The sequence below is a fragment of the Zalophus californianus genome, chromosome 1 (genome assembly GCF_009762305.2).
Source record: "Zalophus californianus isolate mZalCal1 chromosome 1, mZalCal1.pri.v2, whole genome shotgun sequence".
Lineage (NCBI taxonomy): Eukaryota > Metazoa > Chordata > Mammalia > Carnivora > Otariidae > Zalophus > Zalophus californianus.
In genome coordinates this window covers 67,157,418-67,179,776 of record NC_045595.1, presented here as the reverse complement: position 1 = coordinate 67,179,776, position 22,359 = coordinate 67,157,418, and the positions used below count along the sequence as shown (strand labels likewise).

Below are 22,359 nucleotides of genomic sequence, written 5' to 3'. Positions count from 1 at the left end.
GCTGAGCAGTAGCCTGCCAAGACCATGCCGTGGCTCATAGCTGAGCTGGGCTCTGCCCAGACCCCTGCCTCCTGGTTCAGGGCCTCTCTTGGCCCAGGCTGTCCTCCTGAGTAGCTTGGGGCAGGGCACAGAGGCTCCCTGTGGGGACTTCCTGAGTGTTCTGGGAGTCTGGGGGATGCTAGCAGCTGAACATCTGATGAGGAGTAGGAAGCAGGCCAGAGAAGCAGCTGGAATTGCCTCAGGCCTGGCCAGGCAGAGGGTAGGGGCCAGGGCAGGGCCAGAGAAGAGACCACCAGTGGCGTCTCTACCTCCCCAGAGCCCTGGGCGCCATGCGGGAACCCCGGGAGTCTGGGCCACACACATGCCCTTCACGGTCGGTTTTTCCTCTTTCAGGAAATTACTTGCTGAAGAACGGCACCTCCGATGTGTTACTGTGTGGGAACAGCTCTGATGCCGGGTATGTGGCACCCGCCCCCCCAGGGCCACCTCACCCAGCAGGGGTGAGGTGAGGTGAGGCGAGGGCGGCAGGGGAGGGCCGCCACCCGGTGCTTTCTCAACTGACTGTGCTTTCAGTTTATGCCCTTGACCCCAGGCCTTCCCCTGCCTCTGTTCCCTGCTAGGCCCCTGGCATCTTGTCCACCCCACCCCCACCACAGCGGAGACAGCTCTGACGTGGTGAAGGAATGAGGGCTCAGATCTGCAGGGAGGGCGAACAGAGCGCACAGGGCCTCCTGCCAGCCCAACCCTGGCTCCGTTCCTTTGCAGAAACCCCCCAGGGCTGCCCCCTCCCCCTCCAGTCTTCACTTCCTCCCTACCCATCTGTCCACTGGGTCAGGAGTGAGTATGGCTTCCCCCAGCAGCCTAGACTCTCCTCCAGGGCAAGCAGAGCCTGCACCTGCAGCCCGAGTGTGGTGCCCAGAGATGCCCCATAACCACATGCGGCACAGGACCCGGGGCCCTGTGCGTAAAGGGTCTGGATCAGTGTGACCGTGCCACAGTTGTTAGGGGCAGGGCAGGACACCCAGGCTCACCTGGTGAGGGAGGGGCTCTGTGGGGCTACAGTCCCACATCTCTCGGTATGAGGTTCCAGCCCTTCTTGTCACTAAAGAGATTGGAGGGTCTTAGGACATGAGCAAGGCACAGAGGCTGCGTCCTCCCACTTGCCGAGTCCCCTGCCCCCCACCTTCTGTCTCTCACACTCATGAATCCAGCCCAGGGGTCCATCTTTGGGAGAGAGGCTGTTCCATCCAGCTCTGGGAACCATCAGTCCGCCTCACTCTGCCTGTGTGCACAGTCATGCAAATGGGCACGTTCTCCAGACGTGGCCAGACCCCAGCCCTCCACCCCAGCATCGTCCCTCAACCCCACGGCCTGGCATTTGCCCTGGGCTCCCTGCTCTTTAGCTCCATGCTGTTCAACCAAGCCTCGCTGCCCTCCCTCCACTGCCTGTCAGCTCTGTGCCCATCTCCCTGTGGGGTAGGCAGCCAGAGGAAAAGACTGTGAGCCAGGCCCTTGGCACTTCCTCTGTGAGGGCAGAGGCAACTCACATATCAGTGGGGATGGGTATCATGTGGGCAGAAGGGAGCTGGACTTAGGCCTAGCTGAATACAGATGGGTAGAGAAAAGGCGAAGACCGTGTCCCAGGCGGGCGGCACGGCATGAAAAGTCATGGCAGCAGGACCAGCAGCGTGGCCCTAAGTTGGTGAAACTCAGCCTCATGAAGCCGTGGGGCATAGCTGGGCTGCCCAGGGAGATGAGTCAGGCCCAGGGAGCCTCTCGGGTTGGGGGGAGGGGCTCACAGCATGGGACAGAGTCTGTGTGTCTGACTGCAGGACATGTCCCGAGGGTTACCGGTGCCTAAAGGCAGGGGACAACCCTGATCACGGCTACACCAGCTTCGACTCCTTCGCCTGGGCCTTCCTTGCGCTCTTCCGCCTAATGACGCAGGACTGCTGGGAGCGCCTCTACCAGCAGGTACATGGGTGCCCAGGCAGAGGAGGAACACCAGGAACAGGCTAGGGACCCGCATCAGGGACCAGGATGCACAGGTGAATTAGCCAGAAGTGGCCCCAGCAGCTTCTCTGCTGGCAAGAGCTGAGGCTCAAGGAATAAGGGACAGGGACCCTTGCATCTGAGGGATGAGACACAGCAAGCAAAGAAACTTTCTTTTTTGCTGGTAAACAAGTACCCATCCCTCTATATGGGATACTCTGTGCTCTGTGAGTGCAACACTTCACCCTATGTGATGGAATAGTCCCCTCTATGCATGCAACATTTCCTCTGTTGATTGGAACATTCTGCCTCCCTCTATGGGTGGGACACCATGCCCTGCGTGTAGGTCATTCTTCTCTATAGGTTAGAACACTTACCTCTGTAAATAGGATATGCTCTACTCCCTCCCCAGGCTGTGGCCATTTGAATCCTTGGCACAGCCAGACTGGACAACTTGAAATTCCATGACCATGACCTAGAAGGGACCCCAGTGAAGATAACCTCTATTGCCTTACTCCCCCAGACCCTGAGGTCTGCAGGGAAGATCTACATGATCTTCTTCATGCTTGTCATCTTCCTGGGCTCCTTCTACCTGGTGAACCTGATCCTGGCTGTGGTTGCCATGGCCTACGAGGAGCAAAACCAAGCCACCATCGCTGAGACCGAAGAGAAGGAAAAGCGCTTCCAGGAGGCCATGGAGATGCTCAAGAAAGAGCATGAGGTGGGTGAGCAGTGCAGCCAAGGAGCCTCCAAACCAAGCCTTCTCCTATCTGTGGGTGCCTGTAAACCTGGTGCCTATAAACCTGGTACATGCTGGGTAAAACTGGTGCCTGCTGGGTAAAGCTGATATCTGTAAATGTGGCATCTGCTGGATAAAAGGCAGGTCCTACTGGGTAAAGCTGGTGCCTATAACACTGCTGCTTGCTGGGCAAAGCTGGTGCCTGTGGGCATGGAACCTGCTGAATAAAGCTGGTACTTGTAAGTGTGGTGCATGCTGGGTAAACCTGGTGTCTGCAAGTGTGATGCATGCTGGGTAGAGCTGGTGCCTGTGAGCATCGCGCCTGCCGAACAAAGCTGGTACCTGTAAGCATGGTGCATGCTGGGTAGAGCTGGTGCCTGTGAGCATGGCACCTGCCAAATAAAGCTGGTACCTGTCAGCATGGTGCATGCTGGGTAAAGCTGGTGTCTGCGACTGTGATGCATGCTGCATAAAGCTGGTACCTGTAAGCGTGGTGCGTGCTGGGTAAAGCTGGTGTCTGCAACTGTGATGCATGGTGGGTAAAGCTGGTGCCTGTGAGCATGGTGCCTACAGAATGAAGCTGGTACCTGTAAGCATGGTGTGTGCTGGGTAAAGCTGGTGTCTGCGACTGTGATGCATGCTGGGTAAAGCTGGTGCCTGTGAGCATGGCGCCTACAGAATAAAGCTGGTACTTGTAGCATGGTGCATGCTGGGTAAAGCTGGTGTCTGTGACTGTGGTGCATGCTGGGTAAAGCTGGTACCTGTAAGCGTGGTGCGTGCTGGGTAAAGCTGTTGTCTGTGACTGTGATGCATGCTGCGTAAAGCTGGTACCTGTAAGCGTGGTGCGTGCTGGGTAAAGCTGGTGTCTGCAAGTGTGATGCATGCTGGGTAAAGCTGGTGCCTTTAAGTGTGGCATCTGCTCGATGAAAGGCAGTTCCTGCCCGGTGAAGCTGGCATCTGCTGGGGGAAGGTATTTCATGTGAATGTGGTGTCTGCTAGGTAAAACTTTGGTACCTGGGTAAAGACAGTGCCTGTTCATGAGGTGCCTGCTAGGTAAAAGTTGTGCCCATGGGGTACAGGTGGGCACTGTGAGTGTGGTGCCTGCTGAGGAAAGTGTACCCTATGACCATGGTGTCATCTGAGAGAAAATGGTGCCGGCTGACTAAAAATGGTGCCCACTGAGTAGAGGTGGTGGCTCCTGCTAAAGTAAAGGAGCCTAGTGCATGCTGGATAAAAGAGAACCACATGTCCATGGACTGAGTTTATCCTACTCAAGGGATGCTTTCTGATAGCTTGGTAAGGAAGGTCCAAGGTTGCAGGCCCGAGCCAGCTCGGAAAATAAGCATGGCAGTACTTCGCTGGTTACCCATAGCTCCCCACACAGGTACTGCAGGCTAACTACAGAGCCAGCTGTCAGACATCCGCTTTCTTCTTGCTGCCCCATGCCACCTCCCCCAGCACCAGTTTTGGCCAGCTGAACCTTCTAGAAGATCTCCTGCCTTCTAATTCTGTCACTTCCTCTGCTCATCAACACCCCCTTCCCCCCGCAACTGTCCCTCACACATGAGCCACTTCTTTCCTCTTCCCTGGACTTCGATTTTTCTCAAAACATCCTGAGTCTGTTGGAGCTCCTGTCTCCATGATGCCCTTGTCTGGGGTTAAGTGTGCAAGTCTACTTCCTGATGGGGAAAGTGAGATACTGAGAGTTGCCTGGCCTGCCTTAGCCTGAGGCTGCACAAAGTCTCAATGACCAAAACATCTCTCTTCCACCTTTTCCAGGCCCTCACCATCAGGGGTGTGGACACAGTGTCCCGCAGCTCCTTGGAGATGTCCCCTTTGGCCCCAGTAACCACCCATGAGAGAAGAAGCAAGAGGAGAAAACGAATGTCTTTGGGGACAGAGGAGTGTGGAGATGACAGGTTCCCCAAGTCCGACTCAGAGGATGGTCCCAGAGCAATGGTAATCCCCAGCTGTGGCTCTGGCCCTTTCTGGGCGGGTCTGGCATCAAAAGCCCATCATGTTGGGCCCCATGTTGGGCCCCTGGTGCAGTCACAGCCCAAGAGAGTAGTATCCTTAAGCCCCCTCCTAGCCCTTCCTGTTTCCCATGACCATTCTTGGAGTGGAGGAAGTCTGGGCAGAGAGACAAGCTAAGTTTGGGTGTTGTGATGTCCCCAACCGCAGCTAAGTCCTCAGCATTGAGACTGGGGCTGGGACCGGGGGCACCCTGTGGTGTGGATTGGTAGATGCCGAAGGACATGCTCATGTGAGTCAGGTGCATGGCTGATGGCCCCAGGTCCTGCTCAGGCCAGGCTTGTTTGCTCCACCAGGAGCTTTCCTGCCTCCTTCTCCCCCTGCCCAGCCATAGCCACATCTTTAGGCCCAGGTCATTTTGAATCTCCAAACCCCAGAGACACAAGCTTTAAGTGAGCAGAGATCCCAGATGATGCAGGATTGACTGTACCCCATCCTCTGAACACACCCTAGCTCAGCCCCCACCCAGTTCCCGAGTGGCCAGCAAAAGCCCTCAATGCTTGGGGCACCTGGGTGGCTTGGTTGGTTAAGTGTCTGACTTTTGATCTCGGCTCAGGTCTAGAGCTCAGGGTCTTGAGTTCAAGCCCTGCTGGGCATGGAGCCTGCTTACAAAAAAAAAAAAAAACAACTTTCATTGCTGTGAGAGAACTTCTCAGTCTCAGAGAACACCACAAGGGATAGGCTGGGAGCATGTGAAGAGCTGGCTTGGTCATGTGCCTTCTCACTGTGCCCCCAGAATCGTCTGAGCAGCACGCACGGCCTCAGCCGGACCTCCATGAAGCCCCGCTCCAGCCGCGGGAGCATTTTCACCTTTCGCAGGCGGGACCTGGGCTCAGAGACAGATTTTGCAGATGACGAAAACAGTACAGCGGGGGACAGCGAGAGCCACCGCACGTCACTGCTGGTGCCCTGGCCTCTGCGCCGGCCCAGTGCCCAGGGACAGCTCAGTCCAGGGACCTCGGCTCCCCGCCACACCCTCAACGGTAAAAGAAACAGCACCGTGGACTGCAACGGGGTGGTCTCCTTGCTGGGGGCGGGCGACCCTGAGGCCACCTCCCCAGGGAGCCACCTCCTCCGCCCTGTGATCCTGGATCGCCCCCCAGACACGGTGAGCCAGCCCCGTGATGCAGCCCCAAGGCAGATCTGGTCTCCCAAACGGGTCAGCAGTGCCAGGTCCAAAATACTCACTAGTATTTACTGAGCACCTATTGTATACTGGGCTCTGGGGGTGAATAGCAAAAAAAAAAAAAAAGAACCTCTGCCCTCATAGAGCTTCCATGATAATGGGGGCAGACAGACAAACATCAAAGAAAGAGGAAAAATAGGTATAAATGTATACATGGTATATAATGTTGACAAAGAAGAATAAGAGTTAAATATTTAGCAACTGGTAAGGCCTGGGCACCGAGATGCCATGGTGGCACAGAACCGGTGTCCTGAAGGCCCTGTGTTTGCCAAGTGTTAACCCGTGGAGTTGCTGGATCCTGGGCAATGCAAGGGGTTCTGGGAAAGGGGCCAGAGTGGCCAGGGGTTACTTACGGGGTTCTGGGCAACAATTATTCATCAAACCTAAATATTTCAGTACTTTATAAACTGGTAAGCATTAGCCCAAGTAATAAGTGCTATGGAAGGGCAAGAGTAAGCCTGGGGAGCAGGAACCCTTACCCATTAGGAGGCATTTAAACAAAGACCCAAAGGAGGCAGGGGTGGGAGCCAGGCTGCTTTCTGAAACTCGGGGTGGGGGAGGGTGATATAGCACCCAGATTCTAGACACAAACTGGGTTTGAATTCCAGCTCATGGCTTACCAGCTGGCTGGCCATGGGCAAGTTACTTTCTTTGTGTGTCTGTCATCTGTAAAATGAATTAAAAACACCCATCTCAGATTGCTGTGAGGATGAGTGATCTCATATGGGTACAGTAACCAGGACATCATGAGTATGTTGATGCTGCCATACTGTTATAATAACATAGCATCATTGTATCATCTGAGGGAAGCCTGTTCCAGGCCTTGAGAGCAGCCAGTGCAAAGTCCCTGAGGCAGGAGCATGCCCAGCCTATTGAAGGAAATGCCATGAGGCCAGAATGGCTGGAACCTAGGGAGCAAAGGCAAAAGGAGTTGCAGTTACCGTCAAAAAGGTAGCTGAGGGACAGGGCAGAGGGTGAAAGGCCAGCCAGAGCTCTGATCACTCAGTCAGCCAAGCCCGTGACGGACTGATGGCTGCCCAGTCAGCCCTGGAGTGTCCTTGCCGACCCCTGCGCCCAACACAGTGAGTGCCCAGGGCAGCCCACCCGGGAAAAGGGCACATGTGTGGCTTATACCCAAGGCCTGCAAGAGATGGAGGAGGAGAGACTTCGCGAGGAAGCTAGGACAAGACGGGGAGCCTTGATCAGGAAGATGGAGGTGGGGCTGAAGAGAGAGGGCTCAGAGCCAAACGGCCTGTTTTGCTCCAGCTCAGACTCTGGCTCTGGCTGTGGGACTTGGCGCAGGTTAACGAATCACTCTGTGCCTCAATTTCGTCATCGGTTAAGTGGAAATAAAATTAATATCCACGTCAGCAATATGTGGTGAGGACTAAACAGGGTTAAGACCTGTCTGGTGATTAGACTGGTACTTGCCTCCTGTTCGAGTAACTACTACTATTATCCGTTAGCTTTATTATTGAGGAGGAAGGAGCAAAGACTCCTGGAGCGGACTGCAGTGTGCCTGGGGCAGTCACGCTCCTCTGGAGCAGGGAGTCCGAGAGAGGGTCCTGGGAGCGCACTGGGGGCAGACCACAGCTTCCTGGCGGGCCTGGAAGGGCACTGGCCGTCACCTGGAGGGTGGGATGTCTGGCCTTTCAGGAACACTGAACCCCGGGGGTCTAGGCCCCCCTGCAGGTCCAGCCCTGGAGTCTCAGCCTTGTGGAATCAGGTCAGCAGCCCAGAACACTAATAGAATTTCCTAATCTCATTAGGGAGAAAATCATCTCATTATGCTCCACATGTCAAGAGGAATCCAAGTTCAAACACTTCATTACCGGGAACTCTGACTTCACCCTTTCTCACTTCTGTGGGGCCCATTTGTAACCTCAAAGGGATTAGCAGACCAAGGGGCTTATTTGCAAAGTTAAAGGAATTAACGGACCAAGATGGAGACATTGTAAAGTTAAAGAGATTAGCGGGCTGTAGGCCCCTGGGAATGCCTTCTCTGCCTCCACTGGGACCCCAGTGAGGCCTGTCTGCCCAGTTCTAAATCTGAAGGCAGAGCACGGTACGGGGCACATCGTGGGTGATCCACCAAGACAGGTGAGGGGAAGACGGGCCAGCCCAAGAGACAGCTCATGTTTAATTTATCCCAGTCAAGGGGGTGGAGGGTGAAGCTTTCCTTTGTCCTCTGTCGATAGGAGGGCCCCTGGCCCAGAAGGCCAGTTGGGGGTGGGGAACAGCCATTCTTCTTCTCCCTCCGCATGTTAGACTTGCATCCTCCTTTCCCCTGGTCATTCAGCAAGTTTGAGGCAGGGCTAGAACTTAACCCAAGCCTTCTGATTCCCGAGCAATTATCCATGCAACCCATATTTGTCCAGCGCCAGCCTGCTGCGTTGAGTTGGAGGCTCCGGGGATATAGTGGTGAACAGAGCAGACAAGAGCTCTGACCTCGGGGAGTTTACTTTGTAGTCAGGAAGACAGATGGCAAACTGGTCAATGTTTTCAGGTTGGCAACACGGGTCATGGGACAGAGAGTTGCTAGGGGGAGGGTTGGGATGGCTCTTAGAAGACGCGGGAAGTCCTTCTTGAGGAGGTGACATTAAAATTGACCTAATGATTTTAGGGAGCCAGCTACAAAGATCCGGAAGAACAGTGTTGTAGGCAGAGGGAACAGTGAGGACAAAGGCCCTGAAGCAGAGGAGGCTTGACATGTTTGAGGCATGAGAGGGCCAGGCGGGGTCCGGTGCGCTGGAAACAGCAAGGAGGGGTACAAAGTGCATTTGTTGAGTTAGGATTTGGACTATACCGTGCCTCGTAGGCAATAAAAGAGTTTGGATTTACTCTGAGAAAGTTGGAAAGCATGGGGGGAGGGGAGGAGAGGATTATCATGACCTGGTTTACTTTTTAAGGGAATCCCTTTCTGCTGTATAAAGAGGGAAGAGACGATAGCATGCGCTAGGGTGGGCTATGGGCCAGCCATTACTACATAATGCTGTGTAGCAAACTACCCCCAACGTCAGTGGCCAACAATAAGCCTTTTTGCTCATGCTGACTTATCTGCAGGATGACCACCGTCTGGCTGGTCTAGGTCGGGCTTGGCTGGGCAGCTCTGTTTCAGGCTGCACGTTGGCTTGGCTCCACACTGTGGGTCAGGTTCAGGGCTGCTCCGGATGTCTCTGTGCTGAGGCTCAGGCTGAACGTTTGGCAGCTACCTGGGGAAACTGTTTTCGTAGAAGATTACTGGAGCCCAAGAGCAAGGCAGTCGGCATAAGAACACTGAAGGCGCTGTTGTTCACACCACGTCCACTCACATTCCGTTGGCCAAAGCCAGTGTGTCATTAGTGGGACAGGGAAGGGTGCTTCCCCCACGGTGAGAGAGCAATGAGTAAATATTTGCTAAATGATAACTCGGACTATCACAGTCAAGGAGGAGGAGGAGAGAAACCAGCAGAATTTAAGACACGTCTGTGAGTTAAGCCGGCCGGGCTTGTGGGTGCCTCAGACTCAGGTACCACTGTTAACAGCAGCCCCCTCAGCCCTCTCAGGCGCCTCTGCTTGAATACTTCCATGACTGGGAGCTCACTCCCTCCCCAGGCAACATCTCAGGGCAGTCCCACCAATTGCAAAGGTTGACTTTTACTTGAGCTCAGATCGGTTTGGTGACCACCCCAGGCCCTGACTCTGCCGCCCTGGGTAGCCCAGGCCCCTCTTCCTTCTGACCTGCAGAGATTATAGGGCCTTATGCTTGCACGCTGAACAGCCCCATGCCTTCCGCAGCCCTGGCTCAGGCTCTTGCACTGTGGTCACATAGGGCCATGCTGATGTGAAGGCTTCTTGTCCCCACCCCCGCCCCCCACCCCCACCCTGTGCTGGGAGGCGGGGCTCTGAGCAAGCCTAGAGAGTTCCTGCCGCCACCTCCCTCTATCAGACACACCATATCTCCATCTGCAGATCTGGCTCTTTTGCTTACAAAAATGGTGCCAGCACATTGACAGTGAATCCCGCAGGGCTGAAGCATATAAGTGCAAGAAGACTTCGCCCTCCGCCTCGCCTCCCCCCACAATCCAATTCCCCAGATATACTCACCTTAACGATTCCGTGTGGATCTTTTGGATCTTTTTCGTGTTTTTTCATCAAACTGTTTGTCTTGGAGGTGCTCCCATGGGAACGCACATGGAACTGCCTCCTTCTCTTTACTGTCTGTATCAGGGTCCAGAGTCGGACTGTATCCATAATTGATTTTAATATTCTTTCTATTGATTGGTTTTGTTTTTATGGTATTAGGAACAATGCTGCGATGAGCATCATTGCATATATATTTTTGGTGCACGTGTATAATTATTTATGAAGTTAGATTGCTAGATGAAGAATTACAGAGCCAATTTAAAATTTTCTTGGTAGATAGAGCCAAACTGCCTCCACAGAGGCTCCCACCACTATGTCTAAGCATTGTGCTTCATGCTTCTATTAACGTCACCTTAGAGCAGGGTAGATTTTTTCCTTTATGTTTCTTTATGCTCTTGACCCTAGGGAGCTTGTGGTCAATTAAGACTCTCAGATTGTTTTTTCATGTACTAATGTATAATGACAGCATCTGGTTAATAGAACTTGGTACATGTAGTTTCCTGTTCACACTCAAGAATTACCACCGACGAGAGACGGTGAACAAAAGAGAATGGCAAGAGGGGTGGGGGATGTTAATAACAGGGAGGGAGTCGGGAGCAGAGAAACCCAGCATCTGTGTCCCATCAAGACCCCCATCCTGTCTCCCCGTGCCCACCCCCAACCCAAGTGTGGGACCGCTGTCCCAGGCCCAGCAGCCGCCCCAGGTTCAGCAGGACCCCCGTGCCTGGGCTGATGCCTATGTCCTGGTTGCCCCCAGACCACACCGTCGGAGGAGCCGGGCAGGCCCCAGATCCTGAACGCCCAGGCTCCATGTATGGATGGCTTCGAGGAGCCAGGAGAGCGGCAGCGGGCCCTCAGTGCCGTCAGTGTGCTCACCAGCGCCCTGGAAGGTCAGCTACCCCTGGTGTCATCCAAACGCTCCCACTCTTGCCCTGGGCCCCCTCCCACTGTAGCTGGAGCTGAGCCAAGCATCCCCCTAGCTGCTGGGCTTGCCTTGGACCTCCCCACAGTGGGCCCAGACTTTCCAGTCTGTGGTGCCTGTGCATCCTCCAGAGCCATGTCTGTGTTTCTTCCAAACGTTCCCGCAGCTGTCCTGGCCTGTCCTGGGCGCTTCCCAGTCTCATCCTGTCTTCTCCCAAGCATCCTCATGCCTTCCTGGGTCCATCCTGGCCCGGGCATGCCAACTCCAGCCCATCCCCAGCCATTCCATGTCCACCACAGGCTGTTCCCAGCCTCCCGCATCTGTCCCAGCCAGTCCCACCCTGGGCAAACCCCAGCCGTTGCCATCTGGGCTTGGCACCACCCCCCACCCATCTTGCTCCCCCCTGTCCCATACGTGTTCACATCTTTTCTGGCCTGTTGCAGGCACCCGCCATCTGTCCTAACACGTCCCGGCTGCCCACGTCTGTTCTTCCTGTTCCGGGTGTCCTTAGATCCGGCCTCACCTGTCTCAGATGTTGTCTTGTCCTTTTCAGCTCGTCCTCCCCCCGGGGGTCCCCACGTCTGCGTGAGCCTGCTGTCTGCAGACAGCCCGTACCTGTCATCATCTGTCTTGTCCCAGCTGACCCCACATCCACCCTGCCCCCTGCCCCTGTGGCCCTCTCCTATCCGATTTCCAGAGCAAGGGGCCGGGACATAAGCCACACCTTCCCTTCACCTTCCCTGTCCCTCTCACTGTCCCCCCACCACGTAGCAGCCCTGCCCTCTCCCCAGCTAAGTCAGACGTCTTTTCTGGAATACCAAATTATATGTGAGTCAGTCCACAAAAACACAAACCCGCTCACTGGCTGCCCCCACCTCCAGAGTTGGAAGAGTCTCACCGCAAATGTCCGCCATGCTGGAACCGCTTTGCCCAGCGCTACCTGATCTGGGAGTGCTGCCCGCTGTGGATATCCATCAAGCAGAGAGTGAAGTTCATGGTCATGGACCCATTCGCCGACCTCACCATCACCATGTGCATCGTGCTTAACACACTCTTCATGGCACTGGAGCACTACAACATGACAACTGAATTCGAGGAGATGCTGCAGGTTGGAAACCTGGTAAGGGCTGCCAGCAGCCGACTCTCAAATGGGCGTCCTGGTGTGATGGGCTCTCGGCCGGGAGGCGCAGCCTTCGTGGATAGGGAGGGGCATTCAGAGCACAAAACGATCTTCTGAAGGTGGGAGTCACTGTGGAAGACATCTTGGAACAGGAAGTGCCAGGATCAGGTTTTAAGGAGCTGAGAGATATAGCTGGGAGTGAGAAGTTGGGGATAAAGATGCCCAGAGGCTAGAAAGCAAAGGTGAGTTGAGGGTGAACTTGAAATGTGCAGGGACGTGAGATATGGCAGTTAGTAATGGAGGAGGAGAGTGTATGCAATAAGAGGCAGTTCTCTCAGGGGAAGGATGCATGGACAGAGAGTGTTGGATGGAGGGATGGATGGATGGATGGATGGATAGATAGTTGGGGGTAGTTGAGTCAATCAGGCAGAGCCAGATTTGAATTCTGACTCAGCTCTTACTAACTATGTGACCTCAAGCAAATTACTTAGTCGCAGTCATTGGCACAATAAGTATTTGTTTAATTTAATAAATGTAAAATTAGTATGACAATATCAAGCTCATAGGAAGCTAATGAGAATTGAATAAGGTAATGTGTATAATGTGCTTGGCTTAGAGTTTGATAAAGAGTAAGCACTCAAAATAAATGATAGCTGTGGTCTGTGGTTATTATCACTGTTGCTGTTATTAAAAAGACTGCTCCTCCTGGAAGTCAGAACGTCTGGGTTCTGATTCTGATTTTTTTTTCCTTGAGATCAAATTAGGTCCTACCTCTTCATTCTAAAGATGGGAAACTGAGGCTCAAGAGGTGACATAGTGGTGGCAGAGCTGGGCATGCGACTACTGTCTCCTGACTCTGAGAGACAGGGCCCTACTGGCTCTGCCCAGCTACACACGGACAGCCATTCTCCAGGAGATCCCAGGTCAAGGCTGGCAGAGAGCTCAGTGGCCTCTGAAAGGAGCTTCTGGGACCATCACTAAGGTTGGGTGGAGGAGAAGGCTATTCAGTCCAAGCTTTCTCTTAACTGCAGAACCAGCCCTATCTCGGTCCCAATGGCACAGGTGGCCCCCCAGACAGACAGGTCTCCTACACTGTCGAGTGTGAGGATTTTCTTCCTTTATTACTTCCTGTATCTAGAACTCTGGATAGTTCTCTCAGGGTCTGTTCAGTTTTTTTCACAAACAAGAGCCCATTTTGCTATAATTCTACTTTCTTTCCTTCTATCTGCAAACAGAAGGGAAAACTCTATTACAGTCTGTAGGTGTCTCATGGCACAATTGTGCCTGCCTGGTGTTGGGTGGTCTTCAGATGGTGGTTATGTAGGGTTGCAGTTGAGTGCGGTTTTATTGGAATGTGACCATTGGGTTGCACTGAGCAGCAAATCAAGGTGATAAAGAACACTGGTGGCTTCTCTGGATCACTGACTTGTGATTGAATTGAAGTTGATTTAAACTTGGGGTTCTATTGTTAGTAAGAGGTCATGTCTTTGGAGTAAAGCTCTCTTTTGTTTCATTTGGATAGCTTTATTGCTACTATGTAAGGTTTTGATTGTCCTGAAGTTAACATATTCTCGATGGTTTAAATGTTAAATGGTTTAAATGTTTAAAGAAAAAAACCCACAACAATAAGCATGGGAAAATAATCTCAGTAGGGGAAAAATCTTTCCGCTTCTTCTCTCTACGCTCCCATCCCTGTCAAATAAATAAATAAAATAAAATCTTTAAAAAAAAAAACCTTTCTAAGCGAAGATAAATAGATTTGACTTTTAGCCCATCATCTAAAGATCAAATGCAACTTCTATTCCTAACATTGTGGACCAAAAAACCTGAAAAATCCCCTCTTAAGAAACAACTAAGAATACAGCAAATATTCTTGGAAATGCACATCAAAGCTCATGAGAAAGTAACAAAAATCTCCTAGTGCCAGAAACAAAGAGGAACTTAAAAACCATAGCAATAAACATGTGAAACAGTTCTGCAGTTGCCCCGGTGGGGGTTGGGAGCAGGTGATATTGCTGATTTGGGGACTTGGATTTTAGTGAACATATAGAGACAAGACAGGCTTTTAGACTGTGAGTAGGGGTTGGAACTGAGTAGCCCCATGAGAATATAACCCTACTTTCAGTAGAATGGTGAACCAGAAAAAAATCCTGGCACTGAAATTGGGAAATGATAAAGAAAGGAAGCTTGTCAGTCTCAGCCAGGGCTGAAGAGGAGGGAAAAAGTAACCTCTGGAAGCTTGTGACTGTGAATTTGGCCTTATATAGATTTGGCGTTCAAATTTATAGCTGAGTGTTTCTGGAACCTATGCCTAAAAATTTTATAACAGTTAAAGTGATCCTATGATATCTTGGGGCCCCTGCAAGAAGTAAACACAGAACTTCTCTGGAAAGACACACTTTTGTTGTTGCTGTTGTTGTTCTTTTAATATTTAATTTTGTATCGTGGTTAAAAACACCTTTAACAATTTTTAAATATATAGTTCGGCAGTGTTTAACTATATGCATATTGCTGTACAAGGGGCCGCGTGGGTTCCCCTGCGCCTCCCCCCCCACCAAGTTTTTAAATTCCAGATAACATACAGTGTAATATAATTTCAGGTGTAGAATTTTAGTGATTCATGGCTTATATGTAGGGCCATGTGGTTCTTCTTCTTTTTTTTTTTTGACTTTCTAATTTTTATTTTATTTTTTAACCCATCCCCCCACCCCCCTCCCCTCTAGAACCCTCAGTTTGTTTTTCAGAGTCTATCGTCTCTCGTGGTTCCTCTCCCCCTCCGATTCCCCCCCCTTCATTCTTCCCCTCCTGCTATCTTCTTTTTTTTTTCTTTAACATGTATTGCATTATTTGTTTCAGAGGTACAGATCTGTGATTCAATAGTCTTGCACAATTCAAAGTGCTCACCATAGCACATACCCTCCCCAATGTCTATCACCGAGCCCCCCCATCCCTTCCACCCCCCACCACTCCAGCAACCCTCAGTTTGTTTCCTGAGATTAAGAATTCCTCATATCAGTGAGGTCATATGATACATGTCTTTCTCTGACTGACTTATTTCACTCAGTGTAACACCCTCCAGTTCCATCCACGTCGTTGCAAATGGCAAGATCTCGTTCCTTTTGATGGCTGCATAATATTCCATTGTATATATACACACCACATCTTCGTTATCCGTTCATCTGTCAATGGACATCTTGGCTCTTTCCACAGTTTGGCTATTGTGGACATTGCTGCTATAAACATCGGGGTGCATGTACCCCTTCGGATCCCTACATTTGTATCTTTGGGGTAAATACCCAGTAGTGCAATTGCTGGATCATATGGTAGCTCTATTTTCAACTGTTTGAGGAACCTCCATACTGTTTTCCAGAGGGGTTGCACCAGCTTGCATTCTCACCAACAGTGTAGGAGGGTTCCCCTTTCTCCGCATCCCCGCCAACATCTGTTGTTCCCTGACTTGTTAATTTTAGCCGTTCTGACTGGTGTGAAGTGGTATCTCACTGAGGTTTTGATTTGGATTTCCCTGATGCTGAGCGATGTTGAGCACATTTTCATGTGTCTGTTGGCCATTTGGATGTCTTCTTTGGAAAAATGTCTGTTCATGTCTTCTGCCCATTTCTTGATTGGATCATTTGTTCTTTGGGTTTTGAATTTGATAAGTTCTTTATAGATTTTGGATACTAGCCCTTTATCTGATATGTCATTTGCAAATATCTTCTCCCATTCTGTCAGTTGTCTTTTGGTTTTGTGGACTGTTTCTTTTGCTGTGCAAAAGTTTTTTTATCTTGATGAAAGCCCAATAGTTCATTTTTGCCCTTGCTTCCCTTGCCTTTGGCGATGTTTCTAGGAAGAAGTTGCTGCGCCTGAGGTCGAAGAGGTTGCTGCCTGTGTTCTCCTCTAGGATTTTGATGGACTCCTGTCTCACATTTAGGTCTTTCAACCATTTGGAGTCTATTTTTGTGTGTGGTGTAAGGAAATGGTCCAGTTTCATTCTTCTGCATGCAGCTGTCCAATTTTCCCAACACCATTTGTTGAAGAGACTGTCTTTTTGCCATTGGACATTCTTTCTTGCTTTGTCAAAGATGAGTTGACCATAGAGTTGAGGGTCCATTTCTGGGCTCTCTATTCTGTTCCATTGATCTATGTGTCTCTTTTTGTGCCAGTACCATACTGTCTTGATGATGACAGCTTTGTAATAGAGCTGGAAGTCCGGAATTGTGATGCCGCCAGCTTTGCTTTTCTTTTTCAACAATCCTCTGGCTATTCTGGGTCTTTTCTGGTGCCATACAAATTTTAGGATTATTTGTTCCATTTCTTTGAAAAAAGTGGATGGTATTTTGATGGGGATTGCACTGAATGTGTAGATTGCTCTAGGTAGCATTGACATGCTCACAATATTTGTTCTTCCAATCCATGAGCATGGAACGTTTTTCCATTTCTTTGCGTCTTCCTCAATTTCTTTCATGAGTATTTTATAGTTTTCTGAGTACAGATCCTTTGCCTCTTTGGTTAGATTTATTCCTAGGTATCTTATGGCTTTGGGTGCAGTTGTAAATGGGATCGACTCCTTAATTTCTCTCTCTTCTGTCTTGTTGTTGGTGTATAGGAATGCCACTGATTTCTGTGCATTGATTTTATATCCTGCCACTTTACCGAATTCCTGTATGAGTTCTAGCAGTTTTGGGGTGGAGTCTTTTGGGTTTTCCACATAAAGTATCATATCATCTGCAAAGAGTGAGAGTTTGACTCCCTCTTTGCCGATTTGGATGCCTTTGATTTCTTTTTGTTGTCTGATTGCTGTGGCTAGGATTTCTAATACTATGTTGAATAGCAGTGGTGATAGTGGACATCCCTGCCACGTTCCTGACCTTAGGGGGAAAGCTCTGGAAAGGCACACTTTTAACCCAGGCCAAGCATATTCTCCAAATTACAAAACACACAAGGAAATTGTCCACTATGAGGAAGAGTCAGCAGACAGATAGACACAGACACACACACATATGCTTATCCTCTTAAGAATGTCACATAATATAACTATCTAATACATATTATAAAATAAGAATGTTCATAATAACTAAAGACATTAAAGAATATGACAGCTTTGGAAAAGAACCAAATCAAATTTCTAGAAATGGAAAATGTAGCCACTGGGATTAAAATCTCAATGTATAAATCAAATAGCACATTCATGGAGCACCTGGGTGGCTCAGTCGGTTAAGCAGCTGCCTTTGGCTCAGGTCATGATCCCGGGGTCCTGGGATCAAGCCCCACGTCTGGCTCCTTGCTCAGTGGAGAGCCTGCTTCTCCCTCTCCCTCTGCCTGCCACTCTGCCTACTTGTGCTTTCTCTCTCTGTGTCAAACAAATAAAATCTTTAAAACACACACACACACACACACACAAAACAAATAACACATTCATATAGCTAGGGAGAGAATTAAATTAATATAATGTTAGATCCAAGGAGGTTGCCCAAAATGTAGAGAGATGAAGAGACAGAAAATATGAAATCAAGGTTCAGAGACATGGAGTCAGAATGAGGTCAAGCACACAACTGATAGGATCAACTCTCACCTCTTCTTTTCTTGAACATCCTTTTGCCCCCATTCTCTTATCTTGAAATGAACCCTGAGATTCAGGAATTGCATTATGTCCTGCACAGGATAAATAAAATATCTAGACACAAGGAACGTCAAAAGCAAAGACATCATACAGCAACCAAAACAAGAAAGATCACCTATTAAGGAACAGCAGTTAGATAGATGGCAAACTCCACAGTAGCTTCAACAAAACCCAGAAGACAGCGGAATAATCATTCCAACGTTCTGAGAGAAAACAGTGGACACTCTAGAATTCTATATCCATTGTCCTGCCATTTACAAAAGATACTAAATACTGAGATTCTACCACATACAAATTGTATCTCTGAAACAATAACAAAAATTTGTACTTCAGAAAGAAGTAAAATGATTGCAGAATCAGGATTTGAGAAGAACTTGAAAGGAATAGTAAGAATGTGGGTAAAGCTAGGCAAGCATTGGCTGTAAACACAATAGTAATAAGAATGGCTGATTGGAGGGTATAAAAAGTAGGAACTAAAACATTGGAACTTTAACATCCCCCCCCACTTCCTGGGAAGCCACCATCAGCATTGCTCACTGGCCCTGTAGCACATAAAATAGGCATGGAGTGGGGATTGGAGGTAAGACGGGCTAAAGTTCATATATACTCTGAAATATTAAATACCTTAGATGTTATTAACTCAAGCCTGATTGTTAAAACTTTTAGGGTAACCTCTAAGAGGATAGGAATGGGAAGTTTTCATTGCCAAGCCAGAAGAGAGGAAAATGGAGAAATTTTATAACTCAATCTAATAGAAGAAAACAAAGGAGAGAAAAAAAAAAAACAGAAGACACAAAATAAAATGAAGACATAGGTCCAAATATACCAGAAATCATAATAAATAGAGGTAGGGACCGCTGTCACCAGTTAAATGACAGATTGTTGGTTTGGTATAAAGAAATCAAATGCGGCTATATGTTTTTTACAGAAGATACCCAAATATATTTTGGGATCCAAGTCCCTAAAAGGGATTGAAGAAAAAGAGATGGGGAAAAGATAGAACAGGCAAATACTATCAAGAAAATTGATGGACTTATATTGGTATCAAACAAAATAAACTTTAAAGAAAAAGTATCATTGAGGGATAAAGAGATCCAAAACTTAAAGATGAAAGGAACAATTCACCAGAAACCCATAATTCTACCTGGATGCACCAAATTACATAGCTTCCAAACATGTAAAGCAGAAAATAAGATCAATTTAACAAGACCACAATCTTAGTGAGAGACCACCCTCCATAACTGATGGGTCAAGCTTACAAAAGGTCACCAAGGATCTAGGGGACTTGAATAAAAGAAATGAAAAGCTTGACTTAATGAATGTGCAGAGCACAGCACCCAATAGTTAGACAAAATTCACATGGAATATTTACAGAATGACCACATTTTATGTCTCAAAGCAAGTCGCAGCAAAGACAGGGTATTGTGCATCCTTCAATCTCCAACCATTGTGCAATTAAAATGTATGTGTCAGAATCTCTAAAAATGCTCATTGACTATGCAATTCCATTTCCAGAAATTTATCCTAAGAAAAGAATTGGGCAAGATGTTTTTAAACAAGTATGTGGAAGGATATTTATTATGGTAATGTTTTTAATAGGAACAAAAGAATGCCCATCACAGGGAAATACTATGGCACATCTGTGCAGTGGAATATTCCACATCTGTTCAGGAAGGAAGGGAGGGAGGGAAGGAGGGAGGAAAAGAGATGCCATAGATCATGTTTAATTGGCATTGAAGATGTTCCTGGGAATTAAGCTTTAAAAAGCAAGTTTACATTAAAGATATTAAAGAAATAAGGTCAAGGAGAATTTGAAGTTTCCCAAAAGTCCCTCCACTTCCTGGGAAGCCACCATCAGCACTGCTCAGTGACCCTCCTGCCCGGAGTCAGGGAAAGCTGGTCCCCACCCTCCCGGTCTCTGCCTGCCAGATCCCAGTGAGCCTATAAAACATGCAGAGTTGTTTGAAGGCAGCCCCTGCCTGGGCCTGGCGCTCTTGGCTCCTCTCATCAGTCATAAAAAATTCTGCCTATGATAACAATAATGGCCCTCTGGTAGGGAGCATCCGCTTTGCATCCATTAGCTCTAACTCTTAGTAACGTCCGATGGAGCTGTCGTTACCCCATTTTACATATGAGGACACTCGAGGCTCTGGCAGATGAGGAAACTGGCCCAAGATCACACAGTGGCAGACCCAGCTTTGGAACCTGAGTCTTGCTGCCATTCTCTACATGTCTTAAGCCATCAAGCTTCGATCGCAGGGCCTTAGAAAGCCTGGGCTTTCCTTTGGAAGGGGGAGTCTGGCACCAAAATGTATGCACTTGTAAAGCAGTGGTTCGCAAGCTTAGCTGCATATTAGCATCACCTAGGAAGTTAAAAAACAACACTCAGCTCCTGGGCTACACTCCAGTCCACTTTAACTAGAATCTCTGGGAGTGGGACCCAAGCATCTGTATTTTTAAAGCTTCCTAGGTGATTCCAAAGTGCACCACGTTTGAGAACTCAAAAATAGCACTTCTCAAACTTCTAATCACCTGGGAATCTAGTCAAAATGCAGGTTCTGCTCGAGCAGGTCAGGGGTCTTCAAGATTCTGCCTCTCTAAAGAGCTTCCAGGTGATGCTGTTGATTCCTTACCACTTCCCCCAAGAGGCATTCCCCAAGAGCTTCTGCTGTCTTTTTCTTCTGACTTCCAATGTCAACTAATATCTGCTCTCTTGCTCCCAAAACAGACTTGCGCTTGGGCAAAGTGAGGCAGGATCTTTTCTGAGCTCCTTTCCCAGAAATGAGTGTTAGCGCTCGTGGGTCTGGTGAACAGGCCTTAAAAACACACCCACCCTGGCATTGCTCAGACAGGTGATGGGGCAGACCTGAGGGCCAGCAGGGGTGAGAGGAAGGGGCTTCCCAGGCCCCACCCTTAGGGGTTCTCAGGGAGACCCAGGGCAGGGACACGGGGCACCGCAGGGGCTGAAGGTCGAAGATCCAACTATGTGTATGCTTATTCAACAAATATTGGTAGGTTGCCTACTGGCTGGGCACTATTCTTGTACCACTAAGACAGAAGAGGTCCCTCCTGTGGAGCTTACAGTCTAGCCAAATCCGTAGCTACATATACAGTTTGTCACATGGTGGTAAGTGAAGGAAAGAAATATAAAGCAGAGAGGAGGGAGGAGGAGGAGTTTGGTGGGGGGGGGGGTCATGATTTTAAGCGTAGGAAGCCTCATCCATTAGGTGGCTTTTAAGCCCAGACCTGAAGGGAGTGAGCCCTGTGGGTGGGGGAGGGGAGATGGCCCAGGGAAAGGGAGCAGCAGGTACAAAGGCCCTGAGGAAGGAACAGCGAGGAGACAAACAGGCTGGAAGAGCAGTAGGGGATGGAGTCAAAGGGGATGGAAAAGTTATGGGTACAGAACCCAGAGACAAGCTTGGGTGCTGAGGAAGGGGGCAGAAGAATCCAAGGATGGCTCCCCACACGTGAGGGGAGCCCAGATACTGGAGCTGAGGCTGAGAGATATCACGGGCCCTCCCTTCCCTAAGACCCCAGCTGGTGGGAGAACAGTTCTCTCTGGGCACAAGCCCTGACGGGAGCCCTGAAGTCATAAGGGCTGGCTGGCGGGTGGTGCCCTGTGTGGCAATGCAGAGGTACCTGCCCACCGGCCAGCCTGGTGCCTCGCCCCCTGGGCCAATAGCAATCCCTGCCCCCCAACCCACTGCCACAGGGCCTTATCTGAGCAGCGTGGGGAAGGGCTGGCCAGGTATCCCTCCTTCCCTTCTTTCAGCACAGAGCCCCCACAGGGGGTGCCGAGGCCTGGGAGATCCCCCCTCTTTGCTGACTCCAGCAAGCTACTCAGCCTCCCTATCTCTGACCTCTCCTCTCTCACAGCCCTGGTACTGTCCCCAGGAATGGTCTGGCCCTCTGACCTCAGCCCTCACCCACAGAAGACCTCGGTGACTCCTCACCACCCTCACAATAACCCCCTCAGCTCCAAGAAGGCCCCGTATGCAGGCCCAACTTCCTGCCAGCCATGCCCTCCTAGGACATCCCCTCCTCCACGAACCACTCTCCCCTCGAGGCTATTGGCACACTGCAGAGCGGTTGGAAATGGTCACGGCTGCGTGGCCCGCCACACGATGGGCTCCTTGACCATAGGACTCTGCTGGCCTGGGCTGGCGGGGAGGTGGGGGGGTGTGCTCCAAACTGTGTCAACAAATGGAGGAAAACCCCCCTCTGCCTACCTCAGGAATGTTTCCAGGAGGCAGAGGGGGTTGCTCTAAATCTTGAAGAACAACACCGAGTTCATTTCCTGGTTCTCAAACATACTAGCTACATGACCGCAGGCAAATTACTTAACCTCTCAGTGCCTCAGTTTCCTTCCCTGTAAAATGGGGACGATGATACTTTCCTCATCGGGTTATTGGGTGGTTTAAAAGAAGCAACATATGCAGAGCATTCCAGTCCAGGACTGGCATGTGGTCATGCTCCCAAGAAGAGTTGGGTGGCTGTCATTAACAGAGACAGGAGTTCAGTGTGTGGACAAGATGGAGCAGGAAGAGTATGGGCAGAGGCCCTGAGCCACGAAAGCCATGAGTGTTTGCGGGAATGCATGTATTTGTATTTGGCACATGTGGAG

The 22,359-nt window shown here is 49.9% G+C and overlaps 1 protein-coding gene across 7 annotated transcripts in view; it reads left to right on the top strand.

The window, feature by feature from the left end:
* SCN5A (sodium voltage-gated channel alpha subunit 5) overlaps positions 1 to 22,359 on the top strand; it is a 98,584-nt gene that overhangs the window by 38,552 nt on the left and 37,673 nt on the right. For 5 of the 7 annotated variants that reach the window (XM_027582855.2, XM_027582856.2, XM_027582858.2 and 2 more), the window contains exons 8-14: positions 394 to 457; positions 1,833 to 1,974; positions 2,516 to 2,713; positions 4,511 to 4,690; positions 5,499 to 5,870; positions 10,831 to 10,963; positions 11,877 to 12,115. In XM_027582855.2, coding sequence (XP_027438656.2) covers positions 394 to 457; positions 1,833 to 1,974; positions 2,516 to 2,713; positions 4,511 to 4,690; positions 5,499 to 5,870; positions 10,831 to 10,963; positions 11,877 to 12,115 — 1,328 coding nt within the window. The remainder of the gene's footprint in view (positions 1 to 393; positions 458 to 1,832; positions 1,975 to 2,515; positions 2,714 to 4,510; positions 4,691 to 5,498; positions 5,871 to 10,830; positions 10,964 to 11,876; positions 12,116 to 22,359) is intronic. The other 2 variants (XM_027582860.2, XM_027582861.2) reach the window with 2 other exon arrangements.